The sequence below is a fragment of the Aulostomus chinensis genome, chromosome 2 (genome assembly GCF_037954235.1).
Source record: "Aulostomus chinensis isolate RoL2024-O1b breed Wild chromosome 2, RoL_Achi_v1.0, whole genome shotgun sequence".
In the NCBI taxonomy this organism is placed as follows: Eukaryota; Metazoa; Chordata; class Actinopteri; order Syngnathiformes; family Aulostomidae; genus Aulostomus; species Aulostomus chinensis.
The window spans coordinates 11,974,370-11,986,622 of record NC_141321.1 but is presented as its reverse complement, the minus strand read 5'-3'; the positions used below and the strand labels follow the sequence as shown (position 1 = coordinate 11,986,622).

Sequence of the window (12,253 nt, the reverse complement as noted above, 5' to 3'; positions counted from 1 at the left end):
CCAATATGCTGATTATTGACTGCAGGGACTGTTGCTACATGTATGCTCACATTAAAAGTTGCAGACAGCTCTTATGTGTTCGAAACCGGACCAAATCTCCACCTCTGACTCAAACAAGGTGGATAGTGGTTGAGCCCCTGCAGAAGACCCAAACACCTTCAGGTTGACCTCCGGTCCAGAGTTTAATGCTCACTTTCCTTAAACACACTTTAGTTTACTCCTGCATACAAAACCTGCTCTATAAACACGCTATGAACTTGAGAGTATCCTACCAGCCACACACACACACACACACACACACACACACACATAGGGTCCATGTTTGCAGACAGCTGACTCAGCAGACTGGCAGGGTTGTCCAGCTCCCTACAACACATCTACTGTGTCATCACTGAAAGTGAGACGCAGCACACCGTAGTAGTAGTAATACTGTAGTAGCCAAAACATGGCGACGCTGACATCATCGCTGTGACACAGTGACCTCAGGGACCCCTAAAGGTCTTCCGGTCACGGTGACAGGTTATTATCACCCTGCGCTTCATGGTGACAGATTCAGCCTCTTCATCAGAGGAGGATGTTTGGCTGCACGTAACTTCAGCTGCCGTGCCACATGCTACGGTTGGTGGTGTAAAACAGTGATAAAACTGTTATGTTGGGTTATCAAGAAACATGCACACAGATTACTGATCATCTTTAAATGGGTATTTCTCAATTTAAACACAATTTTAAATTAGTATAATAAAATTTCAAAAGAAACATTAGTGCATTTACGTTTCCAAATAACCATTAAGTAAACTGGAGTAAACAAACAAATAAAACCATCTCTCCAACATTTGTGTAGAACCGCTGAAAATTACAGTGACTTGGATTTTTTATTCTTTTTTTGTGAATGCATGATTAAATACACTGCACTACAACTTTCACCAAGAGTACCTCGATGGTGAGAGTCAGCTGGCTGCAAACTGTTCATTTAAACATATGAGGACAGAACTGAGGGTGCTAACACGCTATGGTTGTTAGCTGTTGTGAAGTAAAAGGTGAAGTAAACAGTGGAAACTGTTTTCACAGACAGCAAACAAATGCAACAACACAGTCCTTCATTAACGACAGGACTCTTGATGCAGCCTGTCCACATGTAAATGAGCCAGCAGGGCTGTGGAAGGATCCCAGCCACCTCTCCTGAACTCACTCCATTTCAAAAGAGTTGAATGTGGCAGTGAGCTCTCCAGGGTCGACGTGAATCTTTAATGTGCTACTCACAGATTTGGACTCTAATAATCTCGGCTCTGCCTGCCTCTCCTCCAGCATTAATCACTATACTGTTCATTTTTGGACATACTCTTTCCTGTCCAGAGACGCACTGTGTTTGTTAAATGCACCAATAATACATATAAAAGAGTAGCACAAGGGACATAAATCCTTAGGAATACAACTTATCGCTTAATGTTTTTAAAATTAAATACGGTAAATGATGTTATATTTGGCTGCACGGTGGTGCAGTGGTCAGCACTGTGGCCTCTCAGCAAGAAGGTTCCAGGTTCCAGTCCCAGCTCCATCACAGGATCTTTCTGTGTGAGTCTCCATGTTCTCCCTGTTCCTGTGTGGGTTCTCTCTGGTACTCCAGCTTCCTCCCACAGTCCAAAGACATCAAGAGGGGACGAGGCTGATTGATTCTCTAAATTGACCGTAGGTATGAATGTCAGTGTGAATGGTTGTTCGTCTCTCTATGTTGGCCCTGCGATGGACTGGAGACCTGTCCAGGGTGAACCCCGCCTCTCGCCCGTAGATGCTGGGATAGGCTCCATCCCCCCGCGACCCTTACTAGTAGGAATAAGCAGAAGATGACGATGGATGGATGGATGTTATATTTTTTTAAAGGCGTGTCTACATAAAAGATCAATAACTTCCATCCAACCATCTGTCAAGTATATGACCAAGTGACGTCCCTCAGTCACTCCGAGTCACTGTCCCTCCTGATCATAGGAATTTGAAATAATAATTAACAAGGGATCCTACAGGGAGCATTTTACATCATATAAAAAGGACAAGGATTTACAGTGTAATTCTATTATATTGTAACATTCTTATAAGCAGACTTTACACATCATCTTTAAAATGTGTAAAAGTATTTTAGGGTTTAAGTTCTGTACAAACTGAAAAATGCATGTAAATGTGAAAGTGAAAAGCCCATAAATCCTATATTTACTCTGTGGTTATTTCCTCCTCATAAGCAGATGATCAGCAAAGGCATTGAGACATTAAAAAAAAAGACCAATATCTGCTGATGCGGATGATGTGACATGTGCATTCATAAAAAGTTTTCACTTAAGCTTGAAGAAGCGCGAGGTCTAGCTCACTGAGCTCATTTGTCACCTACAATCTGCTGGCCTAATTCCCTGTGTATGACCTTAATAATAATAATAATAATAATAATAATAATAGACCAATAGATAATTAACAGTGCAGATTTCACAGCTGCTACGTTCACAGCTGGAAATGATATCGGAGGGCAACAGCGCTACAGGACAGATGTTCCAGTTTGTTTTGGAGATGTGCCTGTGCTGCTCTGACAGGATGGATGACAGGGCGACTGATTGGGGCCTCCTCACTCTGGATCTCTGCCTGTGTTAATGAAGGACGGCGTGACCTCATGCTCCGGCCATGATGGGCCTGCTGGCCAGCTCATTAGTCTCCACCGGGGTCCAGCTATCACGACCCTGTACTCTATTTACCTGCAGCTTGATTACAAGTACTGGACAGCAGCGGCAGTTGAGAAGCTCAAGTATAGATGAGGGTCAGTTAGGTCTTAAAAAAGAGCAATCAGCTAAACCAGCAGGATTCTACCTCCCAACGGAGCCACAAGTCACTGTATTATCCTGTCACGGCTGGAAAAAGGTCGTGTGGTGGTGAGGGTAGATCAGAAATATGCTTGAGGAGAGAGATGAGAGCACACAAATGAGCTGCTGATGCTAAAATCCCTCACACAGAATGAGTAACAAAGGGAAACGGTGGATATTTCACACTTGCACACATCTTAGCATCAATTACGTCTCACTGCACACATATGAAACCCTGAAATAAGCTGTCACAGCAGCTGCCCGTCCTATTTCCCCCTGTGTCTCCCCAATACTTCACACGTTTACACTCCCACAGAGATCGAAACGTTGCAAGCAGATGTCCATTCATCAGCTTCGCCCTCCTGCAAGGACAAGAGCAGCACCGGACCGGGACTGTCCTGTCCTGATGCTACACACATCCTCTGCTTCATCGTTTGCTGTATGAAAACAAACACAAACCCATCCATGCAGCACTTTTACTACAACAGCATCGCTGTCATAACAAACAGGGATGCATCTCCTCCTTCGTGGTTTCTGGGTCCTATTTTTGGTCAGTGTAACCTCTGTTGCATGCTCTCCCTCTCCTTTTAGACATATGCATCCTCTTTCCTTCAAGGACATGCCTGCCCTGAGCTTGAAGATGCAAGGAGACGACAGCGTGTTAACAGTCACAAGGTCACACAGCCATGTTGTTGCATATGCCGGTAAAGAAAAAACACAGAGAGGAAACAAGAGAGGTGCCCTACCATTTCTCCCACTGGTCCTCCATCCATCCCTCTCCTCCTTCCCCTCCTGAGTCCATACTGTAAGTGAGGAGGGCATCCAAAGCTGAGACCGGGAGGAGGAGGAGAAGGAGTGAGGGGTTTTGAAAGTGAAGGAGGGAGGAGCAATGAAAGAGAGAGAGAGCAAGAGAGCAAGAGAGGAGGATGAGGGGGTGTAGCTCCTCTGGGTCGATGAGAGATGTGTCCAATTCAGAGTCTTACGGCTGCTGCTGCTGCTGCGCTTCACCCGGAGAGGAGAAAGATAGATGGGGAATTATTTAAAGCGGAGGAGCAGTGTGTTATATAATACAGCCTCTCTCTCTCTCTCTCTCGCTCCCCCTCTCTCTCTTTGATGTTTACACTGTCCTGTGAGCATCAGATTTACTATGCCACAGCAGCAAAATGCCTGTGTTAGCAGAACAACCGCTGCCATGGAAAGCCCAAACAAGAGAAGCATCTGCACAAGAGGACGCTCCTCCCTCTCTCCCTCCATCGCTCCCTCCCTCTGCAAAACACAGACGCGCTCAATTATTCATGAAGCCATTGATCGTGTAAGACTCTTATTCCTCTTCCCCTCTTCATTCATCCTCGTGAGGGAGACAGCTGGTTCATGACAACTTGGGTCTGATGGTATTTTTAATAGTAACACTGTATTTATCAGGTTACTGTAATTAGAGGGATTTGGGCTGATATGACTGACGGGGCAGAAAACAGAGTCAGACAGGTTGTGATGGTAGATGACCACAGAGGTTAAAATGAACCAGAGGTCAGTCAGGGAGTGAATGTTCAGGTCATAAATTTACTCTCTCTTTTCCATCAAGCATCTTCCTATGGCTAACCTTTGAATTTACTGACTGAAGGGCTGAGCAGTGTATTGAAAATACAATATGGGACCACGGCGTGATGAATTTTAGTAGAAAACTCTGGGAATTAACCAGACCAGAAAACTAACGAGATTTGTACACTGAATTGTGGATTACTGCAGAAAATGAGCAAAACAAAAAGTTGAGGAAACTTCCAGACGCACACTTGTGTTCAGTATGCTCATCTCCACCAAGCCACTGCAGTGCCTGACTTGTGACTTTTGACTTATTAGTAGCCTAATTCTTGTTGCACACATCAGTCAAGTGAGTGTCAGACTCACACAGTATTCGTATGAATGCAGCCCTGCTGACGCCTCACCGTGACGCCTGCATCCAACACTTTTCCTCCTTACAGACTCAGTTGTTCACTTCGGTGACTTGTAAAGTAATGTAATCGTTTAGCCTGTTAGATGTTCATCCCAACACCCAGCAGTATTTAGGTCATTTCCAGTCGCTAAGAGCTCCATGCAGTACAAAGTCAGTGGTTATCCCCTTCATTGTTGGCAGGATTTGAATGCATTATGTCTCTATATAACAAAAATCACCTAAAAACAGATCAGAATTTCTCACAGTCCAGCTAGCGAGCCACCATCTTTGGAGCAACATACCTGCTCGTTCATGCAGCTGGATGTGGAAATGTTCTTTTTTAGGAAGACTCAAGTTCCCAGTAAAGAGGATTCCCATCATGCCAACAAAGAGTCAACATGGCCGCCCAAAAAAATGATCAGATCTGTTTCTGCTGCTAGAATACAGAGAGAAGACCTCATCACAAATAACTATACCCGCTAGCGGAGACGCTTTCACCTGCTCTTAGTTCACAGTTGCACTCTCCTTCTCTTCTTCTTCATTCATGTTCTTGAGTCAGCTGGACTCACCAGATCAAGAGAGCATAAGCGTCCTGCAGACAAACGCGTGCGGCCCAACACGCTCATCCTACAGTGTGAACGTCACAATGACCGCTGTTGCCTCCTACACTGAAACCACACAAGCATATGGCTATACAGCGAGGCCTTGGCGGCTGGTCATATCCTGCAGAGCCAACACCCCTACACACACACTCATACACACACTTACACACCAGGAGAACACTGCACATTACATCACACATCAGAGTAAAATGCTACAGGACACTAAAGCTGAAAATGTATGGTGAGAAAGAAGAGACATAAGCGAAGATTTAGCCATGTGAAATAGAAAAAAATGGAAATTAAAAAAAAAATTGTTCAGCAAATTGGTAATTTTTTTTTTACATTTATTTTTATTGATATTATCAATCGTTGCAGCCCAACATGCATACATGACACAATCCTTCCATCCATCCATTTCCTATACCGCTTATCCATTAAGGGTCACAGGGGTGGAGCCTATCCCAGCTGACATTGGGTGAGAGGCAGGGTTCACCCTGGACAGGTCACCAGTCCATTGAAGGGCCATCAGGAGCAATTAGGGGTTCAGTATCTTGCTCAAGGATACTTGGACATGGTCACCGGGGGAAGTGAGGATCGAACCAGCGACCCTTCGGTTGCTAGAGAGCCAAGGATTTTGGATTACTGCGGAACGATATCTCTGTTGCAAACAAAATTTATGCAACTGACATGCTTTGCTCAATAAGATAAAATTTAGAAATGACCACTTTTATTATTTTTGTAGACTGAATGCAGTCGTTAGAAATACCATGTTCATGTCACACATCTTGACCAACTACATGCTTCCTCAGTTTTTAGAAGAAATGGTTGATCAAATCTCAAATTCTGTCCGCCAGAGAGGGCTTATTTACAACAAAAATCTAAAATCTGCGGTGAAAAGCCCACTGCCTTTTAGTGGAGGGAACCAATGGTGATGCTAACTTCTGGGTTGGCCTCTAAAAACACATCATCCCTGCAGCAACCCCCACGTAAAGCTGCTTTGGATGCAACATGTATGCAAATTAAAGGATTGTAGGTTTTTAAATTATGATTTTACTCCGCATTCAATTTTTACTAACAGAGGAAGAGAGAAAAGAGTGTGTGTGTGTGTGTGTGTGTGTTGGGGGTGGGGGCTTCCATCAGCTGGAATGTGCAGATTCAGCAGAATTGAGCGACAGCAGTAAATGATCAGCAAGAGGGGAACTGCAACCGGAGCAATTACTGTCCACACTGGCAGCTTCGACTGTGGGTGAAATTCAAATCAGCTCCATTTAAATTCACTCTCTCATCTCTCTCCTGCTGAGGCTGGAGCAGCGCTGAAAACCCCTGAAATCATGTGGGTTGTTGTTGTTTTTTTATGTTGTGTTTTTTTGAGAGAGCATCAAAGGCAATGAAAGATGGAAGCAGTGAATCAGGGAAATCTTAGAGTGACACCTTAAAATCTGCTAGTGCTCCCTTGCCTCACTGTCTCTTGTGCTCTTTCATCTCTTCTCGCATCCCGAACCGTCTGCCTGAGCCGAGCTCGTCAGCAGACTCACGGAAAACTGTGGAAACTGTGTTGAAAGGATGAGAGAGATGGAAGAGGTTCATGTGTAAGTCAATATGATTAGTAGTGAGAGGAGAGGAGAGGATCCCCTAGGATCCCCAAGAGGGAAAATAAACCAGCGCTGCATATTAGTGCTTGAAAACTGGATTCATTCAACCTGCACCGTCCAGTTTGCCACACTGAACCAGAGGCTCCATGGCTTTTCTGTTTTGTTTTCCTTTACTGGCGTTTGGCATTCAAGCTTTTAAGTACGCTACTGCCACCAACTGGCCGTAGTAATAAACTATGAGGAGGCACCACTAAAAAAAAAGAACCTTGGAAACATACATTTTCAAGACCATCACACAAAAGGTCACATCCGACATGTCCTGGTCTGGTAAAATACTGTCGTTACATTTAACTTGCTTAGGATTTCCTGCTTTTTTACACACACTTTTCAAACCTGACTGCGATGCCATTGCCACTGAGAAAATGCTCTGACTGACGAGCCTGGCTCAGTGAGCGGGTCTGGCACCCTGGGGACCTCCAGGTAAAAGGTCATTCATTCATTCAATATTTCTGGTCTTAATCTAATAATTATTATCTAAGACCTAAAATCTAGTTATAATGTGAGACCAAAACCCCTGGTATACATAGCATATATATGGACAGTGTGATCGTGGTTCTGAGCAAAGCACCAGACAGATTGGATGAGGTCATGAAAATATTCTGATCAATAGCCAGGCTGGAAAGGAACCCTGAGAGAGACCATTTTTATCCTGGGGTGGTTGACATTAATGTCATGGCTAGTACAATGTTTTATTTTGTTTTTCTAAGGATGAAAAAAAAAAAGTTACCGCTACTAACTACTACAACTGGATTTAAACAAATATGCCTTTGTGTGATGAGACTGTGACTAAATCAGAGATTTTAATTCGGAGGAATTAGAATTATTAGTGCAAAAAAAAAAAAAAGATGTAGTTGTTCAAATGTATCATCCTCAGAAGAGTATATTGTTGTTTCAATTCAGACGGTTGAAAACAGCCCACAAATATGTAGCATTCAAACTTGAATGACAACACAGACTCAGCGCCTCTCAACGGACGGGAGTCATGAAAATTTTAGGGGCTTCAAAACCGGGTCAAGCTGAAGAAGCCGTGGAGTGAATACAAATTTGGGAGAGAGAGATGCTCGTGCAACGAAATATCTGCACAGTCGGCAGCAGACCAACTTGAGGAGCAGCAGCAGGCAGGAGGGCAGATTTCACAGTGTGTGTGTGTGTGAGAGAGAGAGAGAGAGAGCGAGAGAGAGAGAGAGAGAGAGAGCACACAAGCGAGACAGCAGGGAGGGTGGCAGAGGAAATCTCGCCAACATATGGCTGCTGTGGGACTGGGCCAACCTGGGGTTATCAGGTTTCTCTTCTTTGGTGACCTACAGTGCTAAAATATTCATGATCGCTGTGAACAGCCTCCCACCGTCTGAGGTTATGAGCTCAGACATGTTCTGGGACTATAAAGTTTCATTTAAAAGGGCAGCCACTGAGACGTCTACTTACATCAATAATGACGAACCGGGGTGGCCGAATGCAGTGATTCGGAATGTGATGGCGATCCCACTCTTTTGAGGCAGACTTGCTCTTTCAACTGCTGCTGAAACTGCTTTTGCATCACTTGTGTGTTCCCCTGATGGTTTGTGTTCAGAGTGACTGTCAGACAAATCAAACGCTGCCAGAAAGACTCCAACAACGCTGTGATGAAAACCCCAAGAAAGATGGCTGTGGATCCGCCTCTGTACAGGCTCAGCTAATGAGACAGCAGCCACACACTGAGCCTGTGTGTGTGTGTGTGTGTGTGTGTGTGGTCTCACTGGGGAATATTGATCGCAGGCCTCCATCCTTTCAGTAATGCCACAGAGGAATCACAGCTTCTCCTCAGGCAACATTGAGTGTGTGAGTCTCTGGTGGAATTACTGGGACACACACACACAACTTGTTGACGGAAATTGTGCAGCAGGTGGACTGAGATCAGCTACCTGATGATCTAAAACTCTGAGACGGTTTCCCCGATCGTGCCTGGACATCCACCTAAACTTCCTTCACAGACCAAAGCGACTCTTGAACCGACTTCTTCAGAGTGAAAAAGAGCCAAGAGAAACATAATGAAAGAAGTTACATCCGTTCAGATCCATCCATCCAATAATGAGAATGCAGGATTAAAAGGGCAAAGTAAAGTTAAAAGCAGGGTTGCTACAGAACTGAGAGTAAACCTCCAAGGTGCCACTTGCCAGCACGCTTGAACAAATTAAGAGTTGCAACGATTAACTGATTACTCAAAGAAAATGAATTGCAAACTACCATTAATTGTTTATGTCATTTTTCAAGTGAAAATGTCAAATAATTGCTGGTTCTCTAGACTATAAAGACCAGGATTTTGATGCATTTTTCATGCATAGATAATAACTGGTTAAACTGGACTATTGCATAGAAACGCACGCTTTGGGAAACCTTGTTAAGCATTTTACAATTTTTGTGTGACATTTAGGAAGCCGAACAACTGATCAGTTCATCGGGAAAACGACTTCTTTCCATCTCTCTTGTTTTGTTTCTGAATGAGTGCATCTAAAATAATTATCATCACTTCTAATTGAGAAATTGAATTATTATTATTATTTATCATTCATGCTGCTGCATGATTCATCTAATTACAATGTCAGGCTGTGCAATGACTGCAAAAACAAACAGACAAACATCTAACAACAACTATTATTGTCATGAATAATACCTCACAAATCTAGCCAAAATGGCTTCATTTTGGAAAGATATTTTTGGTCATTTGCTTTTAATCGAATTCCGTCTATCAGGGCTCTCAACGGTACTGCAGCTTACATTTTCACGCTTGTTTAAGTTTGAGAGGAAAAGAAGACATTATAAAATTATCAATAATTTCTGTGCAATTTCCGTGACAGCCGAGCACGAAAAGTCTCCAGAGGGAGCGTTTGTTTACACACGCATGAATCCTGCAGGTATTCTAAGTTGGTGAAGCCGCCAGCAGCAGGAGGGTCCCTACAAGTGCGGGACATGCAAAATAACAGCAGACACAGTGAGTGGCTCCGGGTCCATCCCGGTCTCCTCCAGGTGAACAGCGTCCATGTCTCGAGCAGGAGGCCGGTTACAGGTCGTGTTCGAGGCTGTGAATGAGCTCCTCGTCAGGGAGGAGAGCAGGTTGCCATAACGGGCGACGGAGTGAACATAATCATGGTGTAGACACAGGTCGTCTCTGACCGCCCAGACACGCCCAAACACACAACCTGCTCCTTCAACAAGACACCGAGATATTACATTCGCTAAGCTGAGCGAACAACCGCCGCCAACATCAGCACCTTCAGCCCCGCGGAGCCGCGCTGGCTCGCTCCGCGCTCCGACACAGCCCCGCCAGCAAGCTGCTGCCCAGGCTCCCTTCCCCGGGGGTCCTACCTGAAGCTGGCCGGGGACTTCACCTGGACGTTGCGGCCAGACGGCGAGCCGGCTTTCCTCTTGTCTCTGTCCGCCATACCGCCCCGCTCGCATGCCTTCGTCGGCTGTGTGGTGCAGCCGCCCGGCGGAGACACCTGAGAGGTCCGCCCGGCGATGCTGCGATACCGTGCTGCCTTCCCGGAATGTGGGAAAATGGCAACTCCACTAGGTTGCGCTGACTACATCATAGGCTGCAGGTAGCTTTCCGACAACACCTAAGTATGAGCTCACTTTGTCGCCCAGTAGCTGGAGTTAGATTGCGAATTGCAGGTAACTGACTGCGACGTTTGCCCGTGTTAGTCGCCAGATTAGAGGCTGGTTTAACCTGGATCAGGAGGCCAGGGAGCCTACGGTGGCCCCGAGAGCTCAGCTGGGTTAACTGTGCTGCACCTGCTGCTCAGTTGCTCATATATACTTCGTCACTGTAAATTCACACAGCATGATACCATACACTGAACACTGAGAAATGTACATAGGCATCAAAACCATCCGATGAACACAGACAGAGATAATCGATCAAATTCGATAACAATAAAAGAATTGAGGATAGACAGAGATTCCTGAGGAGAAAGTCCGTCTCCGTTTGAACCAGTGTCTGACTAATGGACAGGTGCTCTACCTGCTGAGCTAAATGCCACGCTCATGTAAGTGAAAGAACTCCATAATTTAACTGAGTTTTTGAATTAGCTGTGCGGAAGTGAGTAGAATGCAGAGGGATTGTGGGTGCTGTAGTTTAAGCGTCTGATACGACGCATGCAACAGCAGATTACAAATTCGTCTCACAAATTCAGGAAGGAAGGAAATGCTGATGATGTATGTGCTTCATCCAAGCATTATTAAAATGCCTACGCATACTTAAAAGACTGATTGTGCCAAAAGTGATGAGCTGATGTTTAAAAATGCTCTATCCCACCATCATGAGGACAGGATTCAAGTTTTTATTCAGTTTTTTCAGATAAAATTCATATTTTTTATTTAATTTTGGTTTACTTTTTTATTTAGTAAGATTCAAAATTTTTACTGTACTGTTTAACACACACACACACACACTCACACACACACACTCACACACACACAAAACATTTTTTAATGCACTCAGTATACTCAGTAAAACAAAACTCTTGCGGTGGACAGTCTGAAGATGCAGTTCAGCAAGTTTGGGGGGGGGGGGTGTTGGAGGATTTTGAATCATTTTTAAAACTTTCAAGAAAACCTGAGTGATGGACCAGAAAATTGCTGCCTGCTCCTGAAAGCACCTGAACATCACATCTCAGCAGAGGCTGCGGGTTATAGCACTTACGGCGGTTTTGTGAATGCACTGTAGCACCACCATCAGGACTATTGGCTGAAAATACCCTGCTGAGGAAGTGTGGCGGAGCACGATGCAATGTTTGGTTTATCATCCTGCATGGAAACATGGATTTCCACATAGGAAGAAAAGGAAGAAGATGTTGATGTGTTTCATGTTCACACTCATGTTTTTAATAGTTTAATTGTTAAAGCAGTGTGTTTTTCAGGCTAAGGACCCTTCAGCTGGTAGAGAGACAGAATACGGACCCCCTGTTGCACGAATTGTATTAAATTGTGTTGCATATTAAACTGCACTTACAGTACAACAACTTGTAGGGAGGCCTGAAGCGCTGCATATAAATACACTTTGTTATTGTGCATTTGAGTTAAGCTATTAAAAATAGTAATTATTGACAAATTCAAATAATTGTGTTTTAATTTTAAACATTCAAACATCATAGATTTATGTTAGTGTATTTTTAGACATTAAAAATCCGAACCCTTAGGGCTCAGTGACCCCCTTTTGAAGACCCTTGCATTAAAGGATTCAAGTGTTTGTTG

General features: G+C 44.3%; 1 protein-coding gene across 6 annotated transcripts in view; it reads right to left on the bottom strand.

The window, feature by feature from the left end:
* The window catches only part of mapk8ip1b (mitogen-activated protein kinase 8 interacting protein 1b), a 55,266-nt gene extending 44,664 nt beyond the window's left edge, over positions 1-10,602 (bottom strand). Inside the window, exon 1 of one of the 6 annotated variants that reach the window (XM_086179424.1) lies at positions 10,364-10,602. In XM_086179424.1, coding sequence (XP_086035550.1) covers positions 10,364-10,440 — 77 coding nt within the window. In that variant the 5' untranslated portion in view covers positions 10,441-10,602. Of the gene's footprint in view, positions 1-3,583; positions 3,784-6,800; positions 6,823-10,363 lie in introns of those variants that run through there. The other 5 variants (XM_086179406.1, XM_086179433.1, XM_086179441.1 and 2 more) reach the window with 5 other exon arrangements.
* Positions 10,603-12,253: the final 1,651 nt, after the last annotated feature.